The sequence below is a fragment of the Chlamydotis macqueenii genome, chromosome 15, assembly GCF_036417535.1.
Source record: "Chlamydotis macqueenii isolate bChlMac1 chromosome 15, bChlMac1.mat, whole genome shotgun sequence".
In the NCBI taxonomy this organism is placed as follows: domain Eukaryota; kingdom Metazoa; phylum Chordata; class Aves; order Otidiformes; family Otididae; genus Chlamydotis; species Chlamydotis macqueenii.
In genome coordinates this window covers 8,887,868-8,901,124 of record NC_141570.1, presented here as the reverse complement: position 1 = coordinate 8,901,124, position 13,257 = coordinate 8,887,868, and the positions used below count along the sequence as shown (strand labels likewise).

At 43.5% G+C, this 13,257-nt stretch overlaps 2 protein-coding genes across 4 annotated transcripts in view; one reads left to right on the top strand and one right to left on the bottom strand.

Annotated features, from left to right (window-relative positions):
• Window positions 1-11,161, top strand: part of IQCK (IQ motif containing K) — a 58,906-nt gene extending 47,745 nt beyond the window's left edge. For both annotated transcript variants that reach the window (XM_086760076.1, XM_086760074.1), the window contains exon 9: window positions 10,939-11,161. In XM_086760076.1, coding sequence (XP_086616202.1) covers window positions 10,939-11,126 — 188 coding nt within the window. In that variant the 3' untranslated portion in view covers window positions 11,127-11,161. The remainder of the gene's footprint in view (window positions 1-10,938) is intronic.
• GPRC5B (G protein-coupled receptor class C group 5 member B) overlaps window positions 1-12,006 on the bottom strand; it is a 52,471-nt gene extending 40,465 nt beyond the window's left edge. For both annotated transcript variants that reach the window (XM_086760072.1, XM_086760073.1), the window contains exons 1-3: window positions 11,862-12,006; window positions 4,950-5,963; window positions 145-257 (exon numbers count right to left, since the gene is read on the bottom strand). In XM_086760072.1, coding sequence (XP_086616198.1) covers window positions 145-257; window positions 4,950-5,955 — 1,119 coding nt within the window. In that variant the 5' untranslated portion in view covers window positions 5,956-5,963; window positions 11,862-12,006. The remainder of the gene's footprint in view (window positions 1-144; window positions 258-4,949; window positions 5,964-11,861) is intronic.
• Between the last annotated feature and the right edge of the window lie 1,251 nt (window positions 12,007-13,257).

Here is a 13,257-nt window from a genome sequence, read left to right as displayed (position 1 = left end):
CATGCATACTTGCTGCCTGAATTTTCATTTATAGCTTTCTCCCCCGCTGTGAATAAGCTAAAGCAGAAGGTTTTTCAATTAGTAGTGGTTGTATATATCAGTGCATATCAAAGATTTCTTAAATCATCGCTTTTTCATACTTACAGTCCCACCATTTAGCACAACTGCCATCTCAGTTGGCTGATAAACATTGCTTCTAAAAGGAGCACTAGGTCGGCTTCCCAAACTGCCGTTTCGAAATCCTGCCGTTCTTAGCGCTGTGTTTAGAAAAGAGAGATCATTCTTAGGAATACAATTAATGCTGTGCATCTCCTTTGAAATCACAGAAATACCTTAATTCCAGTTTAGTTATTGGGAACTTTGTCATCGATTTTAACTTTTATGTTGCTATGCCAGTTTTCACATTGCTTTCGAACAGTGGTTTTTCTTACATAGTTGGGGATGGATTGCAAAAGAATCAGTTTTACATAAAATTAACTATTTGCTGTGGAATGGGGAAAAATTTATTTGAAACAAATGTCTGAAGTTTGCTTAGTCTAATTTCAATAGGAGCTAAATGTCTTCAGTCACCGAACCTCTGATGTATCTTGCGCGATGTATTTTGCCAAGTGCTTACTGTATTGGTCTGGGTAGTGTGGGGTTAAGTAAAATGATACTACGCTTTGCTTTCTATCAAATTCAGAGGACAGGGATCCAGAACATTGCTTGAGCCAGTAAGCATGCTCACAACCCCCCTGAGCATTACTTCAGCATGACTAGTGTATAAGGATTTTCCAGCTGTTTCAGATTATATTTACTCTGAGAAACTAGAAATATGAAGTAAATATTGCTTTTGACTAGCTTAAACACGGCAAATGACTGAAGCAAAAGAGAAGATACTGAATGTCCTCCTGAATGTTTATACCAGAAATACTTCAGTCTCTCCATTAATTTTAGCACAAGTTTGGATTCAAGATGTGTATTAGAGATATGCATCATTAGGGACATGCTTCTTTCTCCTAAACCAGTCCAGGGATGGCACATAAAAACTCTCTCTTTACTTCGGGGGTAAGTAACGTTCACTGAATTCAGATGAGGCCGTGGAACAGAGCTCATTTATCCATGCGACTTGCGTGGTTACAATGGGCAATCCTCAGCTGTGAGCTGGTAAACAGAAACATGCCTCGTTCAGGCACCTGGGGCAAAAATTTCTCTTAGATTCAATTCAAATTACAGTTCTACACTCTCTGGCTGAAATAGTGAATGGGCTGAAGTTTAGAAGAATTTCAGCACAGACTTTAATGAAGGCAGGATTTAATATAGTTGTGCTCTGTGGAACAAGATTTAAACGGATCCTACTGCAATATGCTGTTCTCTATCCACTGCTACCCCTCTCTTCAGGAGTTGTGCACAGAGATGAAGAACAATATTGATTTAGCACAGATATTTAGAAATCCAGCCCTACAAATGCTCAGTTGTTGACTTCAGATACACACAGACCTTCACTTGCTCTGTATTTTAAAAACAGATATTTTTGCAGAAGACTGGGAGAACAAAAGATGAAAATGCCTATACTAGCCTTATGAATTGTATGTTTTATATTTAACTGTCTTCAGGGTCAGTAGTATTCTTTCTTTGTAGTTTGGTTTCTTATTGTGCGTTAAACACAAATGATTACACTGGTATTGGCTAGTACTCATCAAGAAAAAAATCTCTTTATAATGCATGCTATCATTAAAATATTTACACATTTACACAAAATATTTACCCAAAATTTCCATGGTCATTTCAAAGTTAGCTTAAAGAGACAGTAAATTCAATTTTATATTGCTAAATTTTCCTTCCCTGTTATTACAATAAGTCTAAAATTCTTTTACATGAGAATCAGAGGCAAAGCTTGTGGACAAAGTACTAATTTTGGAATATTTTCTCATACCAGTTTTACCATTTTTCCTTGCTCTTTCTCCATTATTATGAAATGCATCTGTTTGCATAAAGGATGTATAGGTAAAAAAAAAAACTACCCCAAAGAAGATTTGAGCCGATGTCATGTCAAAGTCTCCTTTTAACACATATTTTAAATTTTGTTAACTTTGGTTTTAGGCACTGGCTCCGAGGGTGACTTGCAGTACTAAAAGTTACTAAATGAAATTCAGTGACTACCAGGCCTGGGTTTCCTGATAGCTGTAGCACATGAAAAATCTGGATGTGAAATGCAGAGGATCAGGAAAATTCTCTTTGCCTTACAGAAGCTGCCCTGCGAGTGTGCACTGCACTTCCAGAGGGCACTGGGAACTCATGCAAGTTGCTTTTTTCCAGGGTTTCCAAATACTTTACTAACACTTTTACAAGACACAAGTATGAAAATCACTCTTTTAAGTAGGTATTTCAACTTACCTACTACATGAATATTAAAATCCCAGATTAGTATGTTGTTTAAATTATGTTTAAATAACTGAGTTTAACATAGTTTTCCTTTATTAATGCTTAATGATATTCCTAGAATAGAACAGCCTTGTTATTATGTGTAACTTGGAGCTACATCTTGCTAAGAAAGAGGGAAACTAGGAGAACATATGCTTGTTTGAACCTATAAAGGTTGTTCAGATTCTTAAAATACTGCTTAAAATCTAAAAAAAAAGCAAAAAGCAAAATTACTGAATTACTTTAGACAAGTATTAATGGAAATAACAAGAATTAATGTAAAATATGTTTATCCAAGCATGTTTTCTGTTTAAGCTAACTACTTACTAAAACAAGTATTAGAGAACTAAGAGGTGTTTTCTGGTTATCATGTCTTCCAAAATTTTAGAACTAGCAGATAGAATCATGGAATGGTTTGGGTTGGAAGGGACCTCTAAAGGTCACCTAGTCCAATCCCTCTGCAATGACCTGGGACAATCTTGTATTCTTAAGTATCATTCTTAAGTATAATTGAAGAAAGGACTCTTCCTTTAATTTATAAGCTCTTAACGATAAATTCTTCAAGTGAGGTTAATGAAATGAATAAATGAGAACATTCTCTACACACCTGCAGAGAGCCAACTGTAATAAATTCCAGGTGCTTTGCCACTGACAGCCATCAGTACAGTGATCTGCCTTAAATTAACACTTCAGCAGCCAAAATATGCAACTTGAATATTATTACCTGTATTCACCTGGTCTCTACCATTCTAGTAAGTTTTGTCTCGAAACCCTGTTGCTGTCAGTCTGTACTTAACCACTGCAAAGGAATAACGAATCTGTTTTGATTTATTTAAAATATATGTATCCTTCTCCCACATGCCACAGCAATAGGAATGACATGCATTTATAATGATAAATGTTAATAAGGGCATCAGATAACGAAATCTATTTAGTATTGTACTGCGGAAGATTCAGATAGATTAAAACAACATAAATTGCACTATAATAGACACTGCAATGATTTTATAGCTATCGTAAGGCTATCCATTTCACTAAAAAAACTGAATGATTAGATGAAAAAGGAGTGTCTAGTTCTTTTTTAAAATGTATGCATGAATGGGAATGATACAGAGTGAAAGATCTAATTTTGTTCTTAGATTAGCCTTAGTCAGAAATAGCTCCACCGAAGCCACTGCATTACTACGAAATTAATGTAACGAGGGATGGAGAACAGTAAAAAAAAAAAGGGCTTTTACAGTTCATCGTGAAGCTGTCTCTGCTACTCTGAAACACCAGTAATAACCATTCTTTTATCCATGTATTTTTTGTTTGTTTTACCACTGCCCTTGGTATATACTCACAGAACTTAACTCCTTTCTGTTCAAAGCTTCCATACTAGATGGACACCTTTAAAGTTCCTGCTAAAATGTTTAGATAAAAAAATACCTTCCTGACCCAACACTGTGCCAAACAAGAGTGCTATTTTCCTCCATGTCTGGTCTATATCCAGAGGAAATATCAAACCCAGAGGAAATCAAAGATACATAAAGATGAACAGGAAGATGAGGTGCTTGCACAACGTGCCCCAAGCCTTCTTTTGGGGGCTGCCAAACCAATGTGGCAACCATTGGCTATAATACCAAAGTCCTCTTCTCAAAAAGTGAATAAAAAGCAGTATGAGTAGTAACGAAATCCTTTATCCAACTGTGGGACAGCATCAGACTGCAACCTGCACTACACAACACCATCAGGCTCATGCTCACCATCACTGGTCACATACACATCCCTGTGCATTTTCTGGTAAGGGTTAAACGTTCAGCAATGCTTTGGATCTCTTAGGCAACCAGTTGTTGCTGGCCCTTTCAGTAATCACTCAAAAACATTTTCATTGCAAATTTTAATGATGTGTCACCACACATTGTTCTGTCACCCCAGCTATGACAAGGAAAGCAACCATTACCTTGAAGTCTCTGTGCATTCTGTTCAGATCTTAAAGCCTTCAGAACAAAGACTGTCTCTGAACTTTTCTACACGCCACTTTGCATTTTTTTCCCCTACAGTGTCACAAAGTGGCACTCAATCCCATTTTAATGGAAATATGATTAATAATAATTATTTTGTGGCTCAAAAGGCTGAGCATTTTGTAACACAGAGTACTTGGTGTTTTTCTTGGGGTTTTGGAAAATATTTCCTATTAAATGTTGTTAACTGATAATGACAAAAAATGTCATTTAAACTATTTTAAAATAGAGGCTATTTTTTCCACAGTTAATTTTGTTTTGGCTTTCAGTGTTGCCTTTGCATTTGAAATTGTTCAGTTTTTCAATTAAAAAAACCCAAACATGCAGAAGAATCATTTTAACCAGATACATGTATTTCTGTATTACATTTTTTTCACTTCCCCCCTCAAGTGATAACTTAATGAAAACTGTAAAAGGGAATAATATGTAGTGTGAAAAATACAGCATTTCTAATGACCCTTGTTTTGAACTCCTAAAAAACATCTCATACAGATGATTTTCTCAGCTACTACAGAAAAATATAGTCCTCTATAGTCCTCTTACCTGCGTTATGTTCATCCATTGAAAAGGCTTTATTTTCCATGTAGCTCCGAGGAAGCTGTATATCTTCCTCAAAAGCAGTTTCACGCATCCTTGGCTGCGAAGTATCAAAATAATTGGGAGTGTTTTCCTGCTGTGATGGAAGGATGGTACAGTGGACCTCCGGGATGGCATGAAAAATAACAAACACCCAACCACTGGACACCAGTGCAATAGCAAGAGTGGGATCACTCCATTTGTCTCTTCTCTTCAGCTCAGCATTACCAAAGAGGTACATAGTCATCCAGGCTACCCAAATCAAAATGGAAAAAAAAAGTGTTATAATGAGGCATACTCCATTTTTCTTCCACTTCTTAAACTTTCCACAGAGAGTGAAAAGAGAAAATCCCATGGTAAATACCATCAGGAACATAACGTAAATCAAAGCCATAGCAAAATCCATGGGTTCATAGCTGCAGGCCAACTTGTTATCTCTGACAACTGTCAGTATTAACCACTCGGTTGCAATAATGACCTGAACGAGCATCAGGCAGATCGCCACACCAGCTAGATGCCAGCCAGATGGACTCTTCCCATGTCGAACCAGTCTACGAAGTCTCCAGGCTTGAGCTAGCAAGCACGAGAAGCACAAAGCAAAGATAACTCCCCATAGAAATCTTCGGGTAGAGCACACCATTTCATCTTCTTGTATGATGAAAGCAAATGTCAGCCCAAACAGTCCGAGAGTCCCAAAGAGAAAGAGGAAGTGCATTCCCAGGGGGCTCTTCTTCTCTTTGTCCTTGATGAAGGGCAGCCTCACCAGCAAAATCAGCATTAACAGCAACGTGGTCAGCACGCCTGCCCCCGCAACTGCCTCCAGAACTATTCCCCAAATGGCATCCAGGTCACACAGGTACACGTACTGAGGGAGAAGATCCAGTCCGCACCCTCTAGACGTACTTGAGTTTTCAGAAGAGCCATAGCTGATCACGAAGAGGAGGAAGAAACCAATGGCTGGATAGGCTTTCATTTTTCTGTCTGAGACAACAAAATATTTGTTTGTTTAGCTACAGTTCACTCCGGAGGATTTCACAGCAGTTGGAAGTACAGCTTGTCTCAATAGCTCATCTTTACTCTGCCCCCCTCCCTGGATTTGCAGCTGGCATAGCCTGTCCCTAGTCCCCTTCGCTGCTCTCCTGGAAAGCTGCTTTTGCCTGTTGTACTCAGAATGCAAACTGACTCATTTCTGTGTTTGCACAGATTGAAAACAAGATTTCCAAACACTGCCCCTGCAAATATGCTAAAACACAACCAGAAGAATAATACATTATCTACAGTACTTTAGTACTTTGTTGTTCCAATTCAGGTGCTTGAAGTACGGGTAGATTGCACTGGGGCTGATACAAGCTAAGCTGTATCAGAATTAGACTGTTTTACAGCCTTGCTCCTTTTACTGGAATAAAGGCAGAGTCAATTCCCCCTCCCCCCCCCTTTTTTTTTAAGGATAGAGCAGTCCCAGGAAAATAAACATTGTGACTTTTTTTTAAAGGAAAATCTTGTTTTCATGCTCAGTCAACAGGCAGTTACAATATTCATTCCCTTCATCCTCTTCCAAAGTCCAGGTATTAGATTGCATTTGCAAATGGGAATGGTTGGCTAGAGAAATCCCATATTCTGTGACAATGATGCACACATGCAGTGTCATCAATCAACTAATAAAAAATGAATGACTCATTGTACTCCTTAGCAAGTCTAAGGCCATTCAAAGGAAACAAACAACAAAAAACAGAGCATCCCTTTCCCTGATCTAGACAGCGAACAATGGTACACTCCCCAGGAACAGAACACATCCCACTCAACCATCACATCCAAAAGCCTGGACAAGTATCAACTCAAGTTTTAGGAAGAACATGGGTTAGGTGCTTTAAAAAGAAATATGTTACAACATTTGCTTTTATTGAGCAAAGCAGGGCAAAGAAGATTGTTAAAAATGTAACCTTTAAATGAACAGTCCACCCCAGCAATAGCTGCCCTGTCAGGGCAGTCTCAAGTAAACACAGCGTGTACCAGATACGAAACCTGATCCTGTTAACCTTCACTTGCGTGAAAGTGTTCAGAACAAGACTTCCCTATGACCATAGGGAAGGAAAGTGCCCCATAACCAGGCACTAAGGTTAGCCGTATAGCTCACGTGACGTGTTCATAAAGCAAGAAGCAGAGAAACTATCAGTAGCTCTTTTGTAAGTTAGACAAACAGCCCTAAAAGATTACCCATCTAAAGATACTTCATCAATCAGAAATATATGTAATGAAGACATCAAAAAGTTCAATGAGAGTTGAAAATGGTTTAAAGTAAGGGTGCAATGTTGTTGTATTGAACATGGTCAGTCATGACCAATACAAAAACTATCTACATAGACTGTCTGAAACAGTGCGGAGTCTCTCACAGCTGAGAACTGTGGGTTTTCTTCCCATACATTACAGCTGTGTAATGATCAAAGTTAAATCTTGGGGATCTCAATCTTCAAACTAATGTTCATTCCCCGTTCACTGCGTAAAGACCAATGCCCATTTTCAGCCTCTGCCAGGAGACAGATTATGGAAATTATGCTGTTTCCAATTAGAGGCATCAGGACAGCAAATGTGCTAATATAAATGTGCAATGACTTTATCGCCTTCATTCATACAGCAGACAAAAAACCTTATTACAAAACTTCATCTCAAAGTGGGAGCTGTGACAAATAATGTGATCTGGGACTGGGCAAACAGGAAAAGGGTGATGGATGCTCTTTGCCTGCCCATAGAAATTACAGTATCCTTGCGCTGTTGAAAGGGCTACACTGTTCTAATGATGCAATGACCTGCACCTAATGACTAATGATTTTTTTTCTACCTAGCTGTAACGTCCTTTATGGTGAATTGGTAGAATATTTACTTGTTTATATCTCATTTGTAGAACAGGTTTCTCAATGACTCTGTCACAACGTTCATATTAAAACCACTGACATTACCAACAGAAAACTAATCATCAGTGAAATATATTTATTTTTGTATTGAATATAGTTACACTCCATAAATTTCCTTGCCCTGTGAGTAAATCATTAACTAGAAGGAAACATTCTGAAGGTAATTTTGCAATTCCTTCTATGCATAGGAAGTTCCTTCTTCAGCTAGCACATCTGCTCTTTAGAAAATCCAAAATGTCCTGAAAAGTGTGAAATGGTCAGTGCCTGCTGACAAAGGGGGGAAATCCACGAGGATCTGCTATGGCAATACTGCAAACCACTGGTACCAATTTCAAGAAGCAGGAGGTCATGTGGAGAATTGTTCCAAATTCATTCTAGATGTCTCACAAACTGGAAACAATAAACAGCCCTTAAGTGAGGATCACACTAATTTTCCACTATCCTATCACTTACAAATGATGACATGCGTGTACTAAATTGGTTTCAGTGCTAGCTTTGTTTATGAGCTACTCTCCAAAGACCTGGAGGGTAATGAATTAAGTGCAAGTATCTCCAGTTCTAAGATTTTTTCCAGTTTTCTGGTTACTTTATTCATGTCATGTAACCCTCATGTGATTGAGCTATTCTAGGACAGTCTGTTTCCATGGAGATTGTGCTGCATGGGTAAGCAGTCATATTGTCAGCCCATCATTTGTTTCCTCTTCAAATAGGAAGTGTTGGGAAGGGGGAAGGGAGGGTTAATGAATTTTGAGTAATTCCCCTTCCAGGAAGAAATAGTTTCTTTTGGAAGGGGGAATTAAGCTGTGACAAAATATATTGAGAATTCAGACAAAATATATATTCAGAAACACTGAGATGTTAAACTCTAAGAGTTTTCCCAAGTTATTTAAATTTGGGAAATTACTTTGGGGAGAGCTGATGGAGATAAACAGTGGTTCTCTCAGAAAGCTCCTAGACAGCTATAATATCGACCAAGAAATGTCTAGGATTGCTGACAGGTATTCTTGGTGTGAAATCATATTCCTACCAAATGCCAGTAAGTCTCGCTACACAGCAGATCCTGTCCACACCAAAGCTTGCAGGCAGAGCTCGAAATCTCCAAATGAGGAATCTTTTCCTCACCACTGCAATCAATATAGCCATGTTTGCAACCTGTTTACTACATATTTTTGCCTGACTAGGTACAAACCAGCAACGTTAATAATCCCCCATGACGATACCAGCCAAAATCCTCTTTCTAGCACCGGTACTCAGCACTGAACTCAGACAGCTGTACAAACAAGGGAAAACATTGCATTACAACATTCAAGTTTGGCAAGGGAATACCACAGCTTTAATTGAAACTATAGATTCAATAAATTTAAAGGCAAACTAGAAAGTCTTTTTGTCAGAAAAGTTGTTTTGGAAAAGAGAAGTCTATCAGCATGGGGTTTTTATTAAAAGAGTGTTTTCCTCACGCCTGTGCTGTGGGTAGAATGGCAGAGTGTCTCTCAAGATTTTGTAGTAAAATCTTCTGTCTGCACATTATCCCCAGTAGTTACCTAAATCAGTAACTGTAGAGGAATAGCATTTTTCCCTCTTTATGTCTAGATTAGCTCTTAGCAAAGTTATGCAACCTCACGGTAGTAACAATAACGCTCTATTTGACAGGCACTTCACTTCTACTATTACCAGAGAGCTACAGCAATAGCAATACAGAAATGTCACAAACATTCCAGCACAGATATAGTAAGCGGCACTGATATATCCCCCGCATAGTTGAATGGAACGGTTCATACAGAAGGAAATCAACTTCAGATTTTTTTTTGTTGTTCTCAGATCCCCCTCCAAAATTATATTTCATTACAAGTAGTTAAGCCAACATACCTGAACCCAGAGCAATCACAAGCACTTAAAATGAATCAATAAGCCTCAGACATTTCAGGCAAAAGCAGCAAATGCTCAGCAGGACAGCTTGCAAATCCAGTCCTCAATTTTTGGTCCAAAATCTCCTCTCAATGACCACAGAAACAACTCCACTGTTTTCAACAGAGTGAAGTCCCCTACATGATCTGGTGTAGAATCACTACACAAGTGGCGGACACAAAGCAGCCCCAGCGGGTACGAAGTACAATTACAAGCAGCTAAGCAGAAACAGAAAATCTCACAGTTGTCATCAAAAAGTTGTCACAGTTAAAAATCAATGAGGCTTTCAATAGCTCAAGTCTTCTGATCAAAGATCGCAAATATCTCTTATCTGGTCAAAAATATACTGCTGTATGCTGCTAGAGAACATACATAAAGAGTAAATCCGTAACCATACAAAGATTTAAGGTTAGACTATTCATGGTTAGATGTATTATCTGTTCCACGTTTTAGAGTTCTGATACAGGAAGATGCATCCAATCACAGAGAAGAAAAACACTCTAGTAAATAAAAGCAATAGTAACACAAATAGTAACCTGCTCTGCCACACTTAGGCAGAAGACTGGTTCACTGTACAATTTCTGAAAGAAAACCGCCCCCACCATGAAGTGTTGTGGAGAGATGCTAGTGAGTGAGGAATTAATCACAGCACGGGATCTCTGCCAGCTCCTTTTGATCAGCTCTGGAGAAGGAGCTTCAGGACTGGTAACAGAGCAGCAACAGCCAAGCCGAGCTCAGACTACTCAAGAGATGTATTTCCAGAATAATAATTAATAGTGCAATTGTGCTTTGTATGCAAAAATACAGCAGCGATTTAGACATCCCCTGCATTAGAACAATACACATCGTGCTATGTACAGCCGCACGGTTACAGAAAGCAAGACTCCACTCCAAAAAGGACACGTAGAAAAAGTACTGCTTTCATTTAGGAATACTTTGCAATGCTGGCTGTAATAGGAAATGATCTTTCTAATGTTCTAGGTGCTCAGGATTCCTTTGGTCACATTCTGCGTATTACCCTTGCCTAGATACTTCTGACTATAATGCCTGACGTTCGTTATACTACTGATAGCGCTCAATGACAGCAATCGGTGTTTTTCTTTTCTTCGCTAATTCTCACACCGTTTCTGTTCATGTCACAGCCTCACGACAGCTGCGTTTCCTTCACCTGATTCCTTCTGGTGCAGCGAGAGGACACCTCAGCACCGGTGCTCACTGCTGGCGAGCGGCAAGCGTCTCACCGACAGCCAGACACCCGGCGCCACAGCGATCAGCACCAGCCCTGGGGTTTAGGTTCAGCGCGCAGGAAATCCTGTTAGCCCTGGGATAAACATTCGGTCAGGTGTAAACAAAGGGTTCACCTCAGCGCTGAGTCCTGTCGCTCCTTGGCCGTGCGGAGAGGTAATGCCGAGCCAGGGCTTTCCACCAACTGCAGCCAAGACCGTTACGGCTGCGCAGCCCTCGCCCCCACCGCCCCGGGCCCCGCAAACGGCTCTGCCCCTCGGCCCAGGGCCCACAGCCGCTGCCCTCCGGCTCCCGCCCAGAGCTGCGCGGGGGAACCGCGCGAAGGTGCGCCCGCCTGCGCCGCACCGGCCCCGCGCCCCAGCGCGGGGGCGAAACCGAGCAGCCCCCTCTTCGCAGGCCGGCACGCAGCCCCACCTCCGGCCTCCCCTCAACCCGCCTGCAGCCACCTCCTCCCGCACGACGTCTGTCCCGCTCCAGCCTCCCCTCTTTTGTCCCCTCGCTCATTTCTCTCTCCGGTTCCTTCTCCCCCGCCGCCCGTCCCCGCGCCCCTTCCCCATCCCGCCGCCGAGCCCCTCCGCCCTCCCCGCCGCGGCGCGCAGCCCCCTGCTCCAACCCCCCCGGCCTGCCCTACATCCCGGCTAATCCCCCTCCCGCGCTCCCCATCCAGCCTGCCGTCTGCCGGCGGCCAGGGGGCCGGTTCCGCGGGCAGCGCACGGAGCAAAGACGGGCGGCCGGGCGGCCCCCGCTGCACCACCCCGGCCCCCACCCCGGGGGGCAGCCCCGCGGAGTCGGGACCGGGGGCCGGTCCCCCCTCGCTCACCCGCTGGCTGCGGCGGCCGAGGGCGGCGGGGCAGCTCTGTCCGCCAGCCCGCCGCAAGTCACATCCCGGCTCCGCGGCGGGGAGCGAGCGCAGCGCCGAGCCCCCTCCCCGCGGCAGCGGCTCATGGAGCGCTCGGCCCCCGAGCGGTGTGCGGTGCCGAGCCGTGCCCGCCTCGCTCTGCGCCCGCCGACCCGCTGCGGTACGGCCCCGCCGACAGCCCCCTCCCACTGCCCCGCCCCGCACGGCACGGCACGGCTCAGCTCGGTACAGCTTGGCGGGGCCGAGCTGGGGCCGGGGGCAGCGCACGTTCACCCCCGATCCTGCGTGGGGCGTCCCGGCAGCACGGGGCTGCCCTCACCCCGGGGGGAGAAGGACACCCGCACGGCCAGGGTGTGCGCGCACCCACAGACGGGCACGCATGCACGCACAGATAGACAGACAGACAGACACAGGGTTCTGCGTGGCGCGTACGCACTTCGATAAGCGTGGGCGTGCAGAGCTGGACACGCGTGTGGCCCTACAAGGTGACCGCCGGGCACACCGAAGGGCGCGCAGGCACCCAGGCACACAGACATCCCCGTGCGCCCCTGGGCTGTGGTGCGGGGCTGGAAAACAGCAGTGAGCTGCCTTTGCAGACCTCTGGCCAACCTGGGGACTTCAGAGGTGGCAGGTTTTGCAACCCTGTGACCGCTGGAAATTCTGCAATGGGCTGGAGATGTTCACCAAATCTGCCCCGAATGTGTGGGGGGCATGCTACCTAGACCGCTACCTTAGACAGCAGCTAAACATTTGAAAGAGAAAAATGTTCAGTGCCTCTCTATTGTGCAAGGGACATTTTACAGTCTGCTTATGCAGCAAAATTCAGGAGCAGGCCCTGTGAGCACATGAGGCCCTGCAAAGGCGATGCTGGGAACCGTGGCGTATCTGCCTCCCGCCTCCCCATGTGCAGCCAGTCTCCCGCTTTTCACCTTCTCCACAGTTCACCTCTTGAGAGAGTTGTAACCCTTACGCACGGGACAGGGCTTCCTACAAAGCCCAGGAGGAGTTACTCGCAGCAGGGAAGGCCAGTTGGCTTCACTCTGTGATGCTCATGAAGAGCAGAAACTTGCTTGCGTTTCCAGCCAGAGTATGTTTGTGTGACTGGCCTGTGACTGGCAGCCACGCTGTGTGGAGCATCCGTGGTTTTATGCTTTCACTTAAACTGCTAACAAGAAACTGGGCAGCTACTGTTGACACGGCATTATGCGGTGAGCGACCGACACCTGTCCTTCCTGAACACGGGCAGCACCCCGCCCTGCTTCCCAGGTTTCTGTATGCGGAGCCTTCCAAAGGGAAACGTCTGCTCTGGAACATGCGCTCCTCAGCACGTAACCTTTAAACAGACTCATCTGAAAAT